Below are 12,170 nucleotides of genomic sequence, written 5' to 3'. Positions count from 1 at the left end.
GAGGCCAGAGCAGAGTGCTAGCTATGGAACAGAGTAGAAGAAATGGAATTATGAGATCAACTAAAAGAAAAATGGCAGGAATTGGTGATTGGCTAGGTAGGGTTATGGAAAAGGGAATGGGGTTACAGACTCCCCAGGGCTCTGGGCTAAAGGACCAGTGGCCCCTGCCACTCTTGACAAGAGGCAGAGATCTTGAGAGAGGGATGATTTTAGGAGAAAAGCTGGTAAATCTGACTTGGACCACGTTGAGCTTAACCTTCTAATGTTAATTTCCATCTCAAAGCAAGCTGTGTTATTTTTTCTTTTAAAAGTACTCTTGTTTTACAGGGAGCACTTGCTGGTCTTCTGGCTGGATTTGTTGTTTCTTTGTGGGTAGGAATTGGAGCTCAACTGTATCCTCCACTGCCTGAGAGAACTATGCCACTAAGCCTTGAAACCTATGGCTGTAACAGCACATACAATGTGACAAATTGGGTGACAACCACAGAAATGCCATTTTCTACTAGTGCTTTTCAAGTATATGGTGCTGAAAGGTATTGAATTAAACTTTGTATGTCATATTTTTAAGAAATGTATGTGACAGGTAGAGAACAGTTGCTTTCTGTCTTGCCTGCAGTGCTGTGATTTTTCCCTGATCTGAAATGGGTAGAGCCCTTGTGACTTGCTGGCTATGGTATTTTGCTCAGAAAGAGCAAAAATTGCCATATGTTCTTAATTTTATACACTTCTGTCATGCTTACAGATCTGGAGAAGACTTGAATTGTAACAAAAAAAAATCTATTATGGGTAAATGCTACCAAATATCAGCTCTAGTTGAATGAAAAATTGTCTTTGTCAACTAAGAACCTTTTAAAATGAAAAGTACCATTATAAAAGAACATTGCTTCTATAGTCTTTGAGGTATAGATTTTACAGACTAAAAGCTACAATCATCTAAATACGTTAGATTATTGCTATTTGTTTAGGTTTAAAGATTCCAAACCTTTAGAACATTAGCAATGAGTTGCAGCTGTGATATTCTTACTAGAGTTTTCTGTATGTGGTATACTTTTAGGCTTGTGGATCCTTATGTTGTCTGATTTAATGAAATGTTGTGGGTCTGCTAATAGGTGAGTGTTTTATTATATAGTGGATGTGAGGGCAAGACTTTCTATAGTGGACAATTATATGTACAGCCTTAAAGCATAAACCCCAATAGAAATGTTCAAGGAGTATGGATATGAGGTTGTTGCCCCCCAATTATTGCCCCCAGCTCCAGCTTTCTTGGAATGAAGCCATTAAGGACTCATGCCCACTTTAGCTGGACACCCTCCTGAGAGAAGGAATGTGACTGTTACAATTAGTGATTCATGTTCCAAAGAAAATATAACTATGAGAATGCCTGCCAATGGAAGTTCAAGGCTGGCAAATGCTTCATAAATAGAAAGAAAAGGTAGTTCCAGAGCCTGAGGCATATTTGGGGGAGGTCTGACTAGGTGGGGTGCTGTGGGGTGAGGGGCAAGGAAGTGCAAGGAGCAGTTTGGACAAGCATGAAAGCACTAATGTGCATGTGTAGAGGCAAGTTGTTACAGTCAGAAAGGGAGAAGAAAATAATGGAATGGTATGTGGGAGGACATTCAGGATGTACTTGTTTCACAGTTTTGCTTAGCATTTGTCCTGGTTGTGTAAATATCTCTCTTAATTTAAGAGTCTGAGGCAAAATAGTTATTTGGATTCTGAAACAAATAAATTAACTGAGGTTTAGTATATACCTGGTACCATAATAATTACTTTTATAGGTTAGCTTGTTTATAAAATAACAGGTAATAAGCAAGAATTTTTAAGAATGAATACATACTCAACTCTGGGCTAGCCATTTCTATGATATCCCTAGAAAGTCTTCCCCTTTCACTGTGGTTCCTGCCTTCCAGGAAATTATAATTTAGCTGGAGAGAGTATGCTAATGTACACAAAACAATCAATCCAGTAAGCACAGTAAGTATAAAATAAGTATAAAACTAGCACATGATAAATAGTAATAACTACTTGATAAATACTTGTTAAAAGAATGAATATAAACAAGGTTGGAGTGAGTAGCAGGAAGACTTTGGAGAGGTAGGACTTGAAGGATGCGGAGGCTGGCTAGACAGAGGTCTGGAAAGTCATTCTTACCACAGAAAATGACCAGAAGGGAAATTGGACAAGAAGATACACAAATAATGCTTGTGGTAAGTGGTATTCATAGGTGATCAAGAGAGCCAGCAGAAGGAAGAGCTTAACTCTTCCTGAGTGGAGTGAAGGAGACCTTCTTAGAGGATTACATAAATTGGAATTAGTCAGGTGAACAGGTTGGGCAGAGGGACCAAAGGAAGAAGAAAATCACACAGTGAAGGAATAGTGTATGCAAAGGCATGAAGTTCTGAAGCCACGTAGCACCTTAGGAAATCACACCTAGTCAATGTCGCTAGAGTACAAGGGGAGTAAAGTTCACAGCTGAAGATGAAATAAAATACCCTTTGGTCGTCTAGATTCTGCATTTCCATTACCCACATTCAGTTTTTATTAAGTTCCCAGTGCTTGATGTGTATATATTGATAGCTTGTTGTAGTTTTAATTTGCATTTCCCTTATGATCAGTTACATTTGATACCTTTTAATATATTTATTGGCCATTTCCATTTGAATATTTACTTTAGCCACTTGTCTGTTGAAATCTTTGATCCATTTTTAAATGCATTCTCAGTTTTTTTCTTATTTATTTAGGAGTTCTTTTTTAATGTTTATTTATTTTTGAGAGAGACAGAATGCGAGTGGGTTAGGGGCAGAGACAGAGGGAGACACAAAATCTGAAGCAGGCTCCAGGTTCTGAGTTGTCAGCACAGAGCCCAACAGGGGCTCAAACTCATGAGCTGTGGGATCATGACCTGAGCTGAAGTCGGACGCTGAACCCACTGAGCCACCCAGGCGCCCCTAGGAGTTCTTGATATATTCTAGATACAAAATATATTTTGAAAATATTTTTCTCCCACTTTGTGGATTGCCTTTTTACTCTTTGAGTGATACTTTTGGTGGCCAGAAATGTTTTCATTTTAATTATGTTCAACTTTATCCGTCTTTTTCCTATATGTTTGTGTATCCCAATTACATCTTCTGTGTATCCCAATTACATCTTTGCCAATCCTGAGGTCATAAAGAGATTCTTCAAATTTTTAATTTAAATGCTTTATTGTTAGTTAACTGTTTACATTTATGAATGTAATCTCCTTTGGAATTGATTTCTGTGGGTGCTGTGATCAAGACTCATTTTTTCCCATATGGATATTCGATTAACCAAGTACCACTTATTGGAAATAACTTCCCTTTACCCCATTACAAAGTACTGTCAACTTTGACATAAACCAGATGATTATTTTCTTGTGGGTCTGTTTCTTGATTCTCTCTTCTGTTCTACTTTGTCTGTTTTTTGTTTTTGTTTTTTGTTTGTTCGTTTTTTCTCCCAGTAATACCACATCTTAATTTCAATAGCTCACCTCAGTGTGTTTCCATCTTTCTGGGATCTTGGCCCCTCAAGTTCTAATTGTTGTGACTCTCTGGTATCTTAAAAAAAATGTGCCTGCTCTTTGCCCCAGTTTTTATACATTATTCTTGGCAGAATTGTTGGTCTAAATCAAGCTACTCTATTAAAGCTGAAAATGAGATCCTAGAATAATCATTTTAGAAACAGATTAGATCATGTCACTCCTCCATTTAAAGTACTTCCCTGAGAGCCACTGCTCAGAGAGTAAAATCCAAACTTCATACAAGCCTAACAACAAAAAAGAACTCCGTCTTCCTCTTGTTTTGTGTAACTCTGTTGCTCACTATGCTTTAGTCAGCTGGTGTTACCTCTCTCTAGGATGCTTTCCTCAAGAACTTTCCTCCAGGTCTCAGTTCAAATGTCACTTCTTCCTAAAGGCTTTCTCTGACTCCATGTTGGAGTGTAGTTCCTTCTTTCCACTCTGTTAATATCACATTACCTTGTTTTATTTTCCTTACAGCACTTTCCACCAGTGGAAATTATTATATTTATCAGTTTACTTGTTTATTTTATTTCTCTCCCCATTAGAATGTAAACCTTATGAAGGCAGGAACCCTGTCAGCCGTTTTTATGGTAGACTTTTTAATGACAAGAACAGTGCCTGGGACATAAAGCAAAGTTGAACGAATACACATGGACATTTAGCATTATAGTGTATGGTCAAGGTTAAGCCAGGATTTTAATATTTTTCCCTCAGGCTTTTAATTCTTTTTTTTTTTTTTAATTTTTTTTTTCTTCCACGTTTTTATTTATTTTTGGGACAGAGAGAGACAGAGCATGAACGGGGGAGGGGCAGAGAGAGAGGGAGACACAGAATCAGAAACAGGCTCCAGGCTCTGAGCCATCAGCCCAGAGCCCGACGCGGGGCTCGAACTCACGGACCGCGAGATCGTGACCTGGCTGAAGTCGGACGCTTAACCGACTGCGCCACCCAGGCGCCCCCAGGCTTTTAATTCTTGATTCAATAAGATAAAATTGGAACTGCAGATTATGACATTAAAAACATTATTAAATATTTTATTTTGATTTTGCCATGCATGGAGATTATTGAGACTGCTCTTAGTTGCTAGTAGCATTACATGAAATTTTACAGTTATGCTTTTGTTCTTTCTCAGGACTCCACTGATGGATAACTGGTATTCTTTATCATATCTCTACCTCAGCACTCTTGGAACTTTGGTAACATTATTCATGGGAATGCTAATCAGTTTGCCAACAGGTAACTATCTAAACCTTAGTATTGTATTTACCTCCATATCAATTTTTACTATATCTGTTTTATAGCTGCTGATGTTATCTTACTATAGTCCTGTTATCAACTAGTTTAATTACTTGTTCCATTTTCCTCATGGGAAATTTGAGGGCCTACACTTGAAAGCAGAAGATTCTCTTTGAACCTTTGCTCCACCATGTACCAGCTGCATGAACTTAGGGAAGACTGTATAGCTACTCTGAGGCTTAGCTTTCTTCTGTGTAAATTGAGGTTAGTGGTGATTGACTTCCCTATCTCACAGGTTGCTGTAAGATAAAAATAAGGTCTTTAAAATATTATACGTAGTTACTACAATGCTAGGGATTTTACACATATTATTACAACAGTCCTGCATCAGATCTTTTCATTGTCCTATGCTGACTTTTTGTAAACTTTAAAGAAGTATACGCAGGTAAGGAATGATCGCTACAATTGTTATATCTAAACATAGTATGAAGCTTTTTTCAGATTCCATAAATTTTAAAAACATTATTTAAAAACTGTCAGTGAGGAGCCTGCTTGGGATTTCTCTCTCCCTCTCTTTCTGCCCCTCTTCCACTCATTCTCTCGCTCTCAAAATAGATAAATACACTTAAAAAAACATTCTTTTTTAAAAAAACAAACTGATAATACACGTGATACATACATTGCTCTCTGGGATTGCTACAGAGCTGTTGTTCTGGAACTTCATGTCCTTATTCTGCGAGTTCCATCTGTCTCCCTCCTGTGTTGTATTCCCTGCTGCCTGTGTCCCATTATTCCTAATTCTTGTTTATCCCCTTAATTGAATGGAGCACATCCTTTTAGCATGTTCTTGAGAAAGTGTAGACAAGAGATTTTGAAAATGTGGTACCTCTGTAAAAAAATGTCTTTAATTCTCCCTTATACTTGATTGATCATTTGTTTGAGTAGAGAATCCTAGGTTGAAAATAACTTTCTTGTTTCTGAAAGGATGTCTTTTTTTTTTTTTTTTAATGTAATTTATTGTCAAGTTGGCTAACATACAGTGTATACAGTGTGCTCTTGGTTTTGGGGGTAGATTTCCATGATTCATCACTTCCATACAACACTCATCCCAACAAGTATCCTCCTCAATGCCCACCACCATTTTTCCCTCTCCCCTGCAACCCTCCCATGAACCCTCAGTTTGTTCTCTGCATTTAAGAATTTCTTATGGTTTGCCTCCTTCCTTCTCTGTTTGTAACTATTTTTTTCCCCTTCCCTCCCCCCATGGTCTTCTGTTAAGTTTCTCAAGGTACACATGTGAGTGAAAACATATTAAGTTTATTTATTTATTTTGAGAGAAAAAGAGAGAGAGTGTGTATGTGCACATGTGCAAGCAGGAGAGGGGCAGAGAGGGAGGGAGAGAATTGCAAGCAGGCTCTGTGCTGTCAGGGCCGACCCCGACGCAGGGCTCAATCTCATTCAGGACTCTGCTCTATCTCACAAACTATGAGATCATGACCTGAGCTGAAATCAAGAGTCAGACACTCATCCGACTGAACCACCCAGGTGCCCCTCTGAGAGGATGTCTTAACTTTCTTCTAGTTCACTGTGTTGTTATTAAGATGCCAGTGCCACGCTACCTGCTGGCCCTTTGTATGTGACCCATTTCACAATGATTGCTTTGCCCTAAGGCCTTGGTAGGATCTTTTCAAACTGAAGACTCATGCCCTTCAGTTCTAAGGCATTTCCCCTTATTATTTCTTTTGTAATTTCTTGTGATTTTTTGTTTTCTCTTTATGGAAACTCTTGTTAGTCAAATGTTTGAGTCCCAGACAGTTATTCTAATTTTCTTCTCTTTTCTCTCCTATTTTCCATAACTGTGTCTTTTAGGTCTACTACATGGGATACTTTTTCAATTTACTTTTCCATAATTCTCAAAGGAGCATTCTGATCCAGTTTTGAGAATAATCTGTAAAGGAAGGAGGGCCGGTAGGAAGCTATTACAGTAAGTCAGGTGAACGATCTTGGTGGCTGAAAGCAGGATAGCAGGGTGGTTGGTGAGAAGTGCTGGGCTCCCTGATTTCCTACATTCCCTCACACATGTACTTCCATAGCAACCAGAATGGGGGAAGGCAGCTCACTGCTCTTTTCCTCAAATGTGCAATAACTAGTCAGAAATCCTATACTTTTGTCCTAGGACGTCTGATGTCTTTGTTTGCTTTATGCTACAAGGCTACCATCACTGTGCCACTTGATAGTAGAAGAAATTCTAAGTAGAAAGTAGTAGAAGAAATTCTACTATCAATTATGATTTTGTAACTCCTGAATAGCACTGCCTTTCAAGCTTCTGTGATACTTGTATTTATAATTAATAAATGATATCAATAGTTAGTAGTAATATTAATATATCAACAATGATATTGCAATGTATAATTCTTATGCATTTATGATAAAGTTTGTAGCTATTTATTACCTTTCAAACAGCTGTTTTTAACTATTTTCTTTCTTTTCAAAAAGGACTGTGGCTTTTTTCGTAAATAAATTTACCAGCACAGTAGATTTATTCTTTTTGTCCGTTTTGATATATTTTAAGACAGATTTTAAACTTTTCTCACAAATAGCTCAATTATTCAGATCAAGAATACACATCAACAGTCTCCTTGTGCTATTTGACATTAGGTTCTTATTCAACCCATTCCTTTTTCTTTAAGAAAATGGAATATCAATATGATTTCACTCATTTGTAGAATTTAAGAAACAAAACAGATGAACATAGGGAAGGAAGAAAAAAAGAGAGGGAGAGAGGAAAGCAAACCATAAGAGACTCTTAAAGATAGAGAACAAACTGAGGGTTGATGGAGGGAGGTGTATGGGGGCTGGATTAGATGCGTGACAGGTGTTAAAGAGGGTGCTTGTTGTGATGACCACTGGGTGTTATATGTAAGTGATGAATCATGGAATTCTACTCCTGAAATCAGTATTTCACTGTCTGTTAACTAACTAGAATTTAAATAAATATTTGAAAAGAAAAAAAAAAGAAAATGGAGTATCGGAATATTCCCTTTCAACATTCCCTTTTTTTTTTGCTTAAAAGTTTTTATTCTGATAACCATATACAACCATATCTTTTGTTTTATAAAGTAATGCTATACCCAGCTGAGCAGGCATCCAGTGATAAGAAGCAATACAACTTCATTAATTTCATATGGCTTATTCCCATTTCACAACAGCAGTGAGCACCTTGAGAAAAACAAACAAATTAGAAACACGAAATCCTAACACTTCTGGGGAAATAAATTTAAAGATCTACTGCAGGGGCGCCTGGGTGGCGCAGTCGGTTAAGCGTCCGACTTCAGCCAGGTCACGATCTCGCGGTCCGTGAGTTCGAGCCCCGCGTCGGGCTCTGGGCTGATGGCTCAGAGCCTGGAGCCTGTTTCTGATTCTGTGTCTCCCTCTCTCTCTGCCCCTCCCCCGTTCATGCTCTGTCTCTGTCCCAAAAATAAATAAAAGTTGAAAAAAAAAAATTAAAAAAAAAAAAAAAAAAAGATCTACTGCAGGATACTAGGAATCTGTAACAATTCAGGCCATACAGACTTGGTTGGCATTTCAGTTTCACCTAACCATGTACCCACCGTAAGTGGGTCTGTCTCTTCATTAGTAAGTGGGGTAAATAATGCCCTAAGTAGACCGCGAGCTATGAGTACAGTAATTGTTTTACTCATCTCTGTCTCCCCAGCACCTAGTAGAGTCTCTAGCACGTGGTGGTTACTCAACAATGTTGACTTGATTAGTTTAAAGTTGATCCCATTTCTGGAAGAGCAGAGGTTCCCATAATTAAAAGCCTAATATTTGTACCAAAGTGATGGCACTCAAATATTAGATAGCATAAAGATCACTTTGGAAATTTGGTAAAAATCAGGATTCAGTGGCCCTACCCCAGAGTTTCTAACTGGGTTAGTCCAGGTTGGAGTTCAGGAATCTGTGTTTTAAGTACATCTCCTGGATGTACTTTGTACTAAAGTAGTTTGAGGAGCACACAGTTTTAAAAAGCTTAGTCTTCGATCTACAAATAAAATAATTTGTATCTACAAATAATTTTTGTAAAGCAAAATGTTAGGGAAGAGGAGTTGAATCCAACACAATCATCATACTGATTTTCATTTGACCAATTTATTTGACATTTCATAATTTCCTGCACTTCTTCACATACATCTACATTCACAGCCTTGAAACTGGAGGAGTGCAACTCCGCTGCCTGAAACAGAGGCAGATGGTTTGATATTTTATTGGTAGATCAGAGAGGATGCTTTTAAACCAGTTTCCCTATGAGTACTGGGTTCTTTCTCAGGTTAAGCACCATATGAGTAGGCGGCTTGCATTTAAGAGCCATCTATTCATTTTTATTTTTTATTATTTAAAAAAAACTATGTTTTTATTTTATTTTTGAGAGAGAGACTGCAAGCAGGGGAGGGGCAGAGAGAGAGGGAGACACAGAATTTGAAGCATGCTCCAGGCTCTGAGCTGACTTGGAGCTCAAACTCACGGACTGTGAGATCATGACCTGAGCTGAAGTCGGACGCTTAATCGACTGAGTCACCCAGACGCCCCATCTCATTTGTTTTTAAACACCAGACTCATATTTATCATAGTGAGAGGCTTGCAGAATCTGAGTGTGACTAAGGGAAGGGAAATGGTGAGCCAAGTCTCCAGCACTGCTTAAAAGATTTCTCTTTCTCTTTGTGTTTTATAAGTGCATAGAGTTGAATGCACCCAAGTCAAATGCTTGTATGATGGGCCATCACTGGGTAGTTACAGTTATCTTTCTAACAATGTAAACAATGTAAATGTTTTTCAGGAGGAAGAAAACAAAACTTAGACCGCAGATTCCTACTAACCAAAGAGGACTTTCTTTCCAATTTTGACATTTTTAAGAAAGTAAGTTGGCTTTCTTTCTCCTTCAATTAGTAAGACTGTGCTTTTACCCCCAAGATAGAATACTAGTTAGTCCTTAGACTCTCTTTTGAACTCTGATAGACAAGGAACGTATTTGACCTATTCTTTGATGATGTATTTCTGTTATATATCTCGTCCTCAGTAGACTACCAAGCTGATTTAAAGAAGGAAAAACAGTAACAATTATTTAGAATTGAATAGTTACTTTTTTTCTAATCACTGTATTAACATTTTCTTTTAGAAGAAGCATACTTTAAGCTATAAATCTCATCCAATAGAAGATGGTGGAACTGATAACCCTGCCTTCAACCATATTGAATTGAACTTCACAGACCAAAGTGGCAAGATCAATGGGACTCGTTTGTGAAGCAGCTGTGATATTAGATGATCTTAAACAGTGTCCCAATTTGATATATTTTCTAAGAAAATTGGGCCGGGTTTAGATTTTTTTTGAAGGGGTGGTTCTATAATGAGTAAAGTTTGGGGGGAAATTTTTGTTAAAGCAAAGTCCTGACTCTTCAGTTCCTAGACTCAATAATTGATGCTACTCTGGAGTTAAGAGTTTCAGTGTCAGTGTTTTCCTCTATTTCTCTTTTATTTTAATGAGGCTGCAGTTGTGAAAATTATGACCACATATGTGCTGATAGATTAATATGCACATACTTAATGGTCAAAAGCATATTCTTAAATTTGGTCATTCATAAAAGTATTTTCCATGCATTTGGTGCTAGCATATCAGTTTTAGGATTTACCAAAATCATAAGTAATACTGAAAAGAGCTTTCTCCCTTCTACTACATACTCTATTTTTTAGAAAACAATGGGGTGACAGATCTATGTTATCTAGATCTTTGCTTCACATTGATCCATATCAGCTCTATCAGGGAACATATTAACCTTGGAACCAATTCTGGCTCAGGAAGGTGATAATCAAGAAGCGTCCTGTTTGGGATGGAACAATGATCAAGGTCTTCTTGGTGTGGTGTATCTATTCTTGTGCCTTTCAGCTAATTATCTACAGCTTCTAACCATTGGGGGCTTATATTGCCTTAGACTCTGGTTCTTTTTTTTTTTTTTTTTTTATTTACTTTTGAGAGAAAGTGAGAGACAGAGGCATGAGCAAGGGAGTGGCAGAGAGAGGGAGACACAGAATCCAAAGCAGACTCCAGGCTCTCAGCTGTCAGCACAGAGACTGTCATGGGGCTCTAATTCACAGACTGCGAGATCATAACCTGAGCTGAAGATGGAAGCTTAACCGACTGAGCCACCCAGGCGCCCTAGACTCTGGTTCTTATATGCAATCCTAGTTTTGGACCCAACTGTGGTTTTGTTGTACAACTTTGCTTTGCTTGCCTTCCTAATTTCCTGTTTACTCTGTTACCTTGGGCTTGGGTATATCTTGAGACACCCAATATGAATCATGCTACCCCAGGTTTAGAACCATGCTACTCCTGGTTCACTAAATCCCAGACTATAAATTATAAACTCCTATGAGCCTGATACTGACTAAAGTACTTTCACTATAGGTACTTAAGGATTTGGTGACCCAAGAACATTTACATGATTAAAATGGTTAAGCTGCATGGAATTACATGATTATGTTGAATGATATTAATTTGAATGTCAACTAATTTGCAGTCAATTAAATTTAAAAGTAAATATGCTTAGAAGTCTTGTATTCTAGTGTATTCATCTGGTTGAAGAGCTAAATTACATAGGCAAACACTACAATTTTTTTTTTAATGTTCTGGAATTACTAACTATATGCTTTGTTCCACGGTTTAAAACTTCAAGTAGCAATCTCAAAGTTTATTTTGCTTATGTTGCTACGTTTCTAGCTAAGAGTTTGGTCACAGGCTTTTATCAATAACTTATATTTTTCTATAGTTCCCCCATTAGATCCTGTATAGATTTTTTTTTCTTTACAGTGTTTTCAAATAATGTGAGAAACATTTAGGTACATTAAAAATGTTTTATATTTAAATACTTTTTCTTATTTTCTGATACTTAGGTGAGCATGCTCTGTACGTTTAGAGATTGTCAATCGAAAACATTAAGAAATAAAATAAATAGGAAGTAGCATTTATCTAAAGCAAAGAGATTTATATAACATTTAAATTAATGATGTGTTCATATATTTCATACATGTATAGATGTTATTTTTTCATCAATATATTTGTCAGCATACATCAAACTTTGTAAATCTTTCTACAATTTTTTAATGAGTACTTAGATATGATCTTATTTATTTTATGCAAGTGTGATTTGAACTACTGTTAATTATTTAATAAGTGAAAGTGCATATGTGTGTAGAATGCTTCAAATTTGGAAATCAAAGTCTACTTTTTAAATAATTTTTTTTCTTATCTAACTGCCAAGGGATTATGCAGTATATTTTTTAAAAATTTTTTAATGTTTTTATTTATTTTTGAAAGAGAGAGAGCATGAGCAGGGGAGGGCAGAAA

At 37.1% G+C, this 12,170-nt stretch overlaps 1 protein-coding gene across 1 annotated transcript in view; it reads left to right on the top strand.

The window, feature by feature from the left end:
* Positions 1–10,683, top strand: part of SLC5A8 (solute carrier family 5 member 8) — a 55,158-nt gene extending 44,475 nt beyond the window's left edge. The window contains exons 12-15 of the mRNA XM_045464192.1: positions 328–533; positions 4,671–4,774; positions 9,609–9,688; positions 9,948–10,683. Coding sequence (XP_045320148.1) covers positions 328–533; positions 4,671–4,774; positions 9,609–9,688; positions 9,948–10,073 — 516 coding nt within the window. The 3' untranslated portion in view covers positions 10,074–10,683. The remainder of the gene's footprint in view (positions 1–327; positions 534–4,670; positions 4,775–9,608; positions 9,689–9,947) is intronic.
* The last annotated feature ends 1,487 nt before the right edge of the window (positions 10,684–12,170 follow it).

Source organism: Leopardus geoffroyi, chromosome B4 (assembly GCF_018350155.1).
Source record: "Leopardus geoffroyi isolate Oge1 chromosome B4, O.geoffroyi_Oge1_pat1.0, whole genome shotgun sequence".
Taxonomy (NCBI): domain Eukaryota; kingdom Metazoa; phylum Chordata; class Mammalia; order Carnivora; family Felidae; genus Leopardus; species Leopardus geoffroyi.
This window is presented reverse-complemented; position numbering and strand designations above follow the sequence as displayed.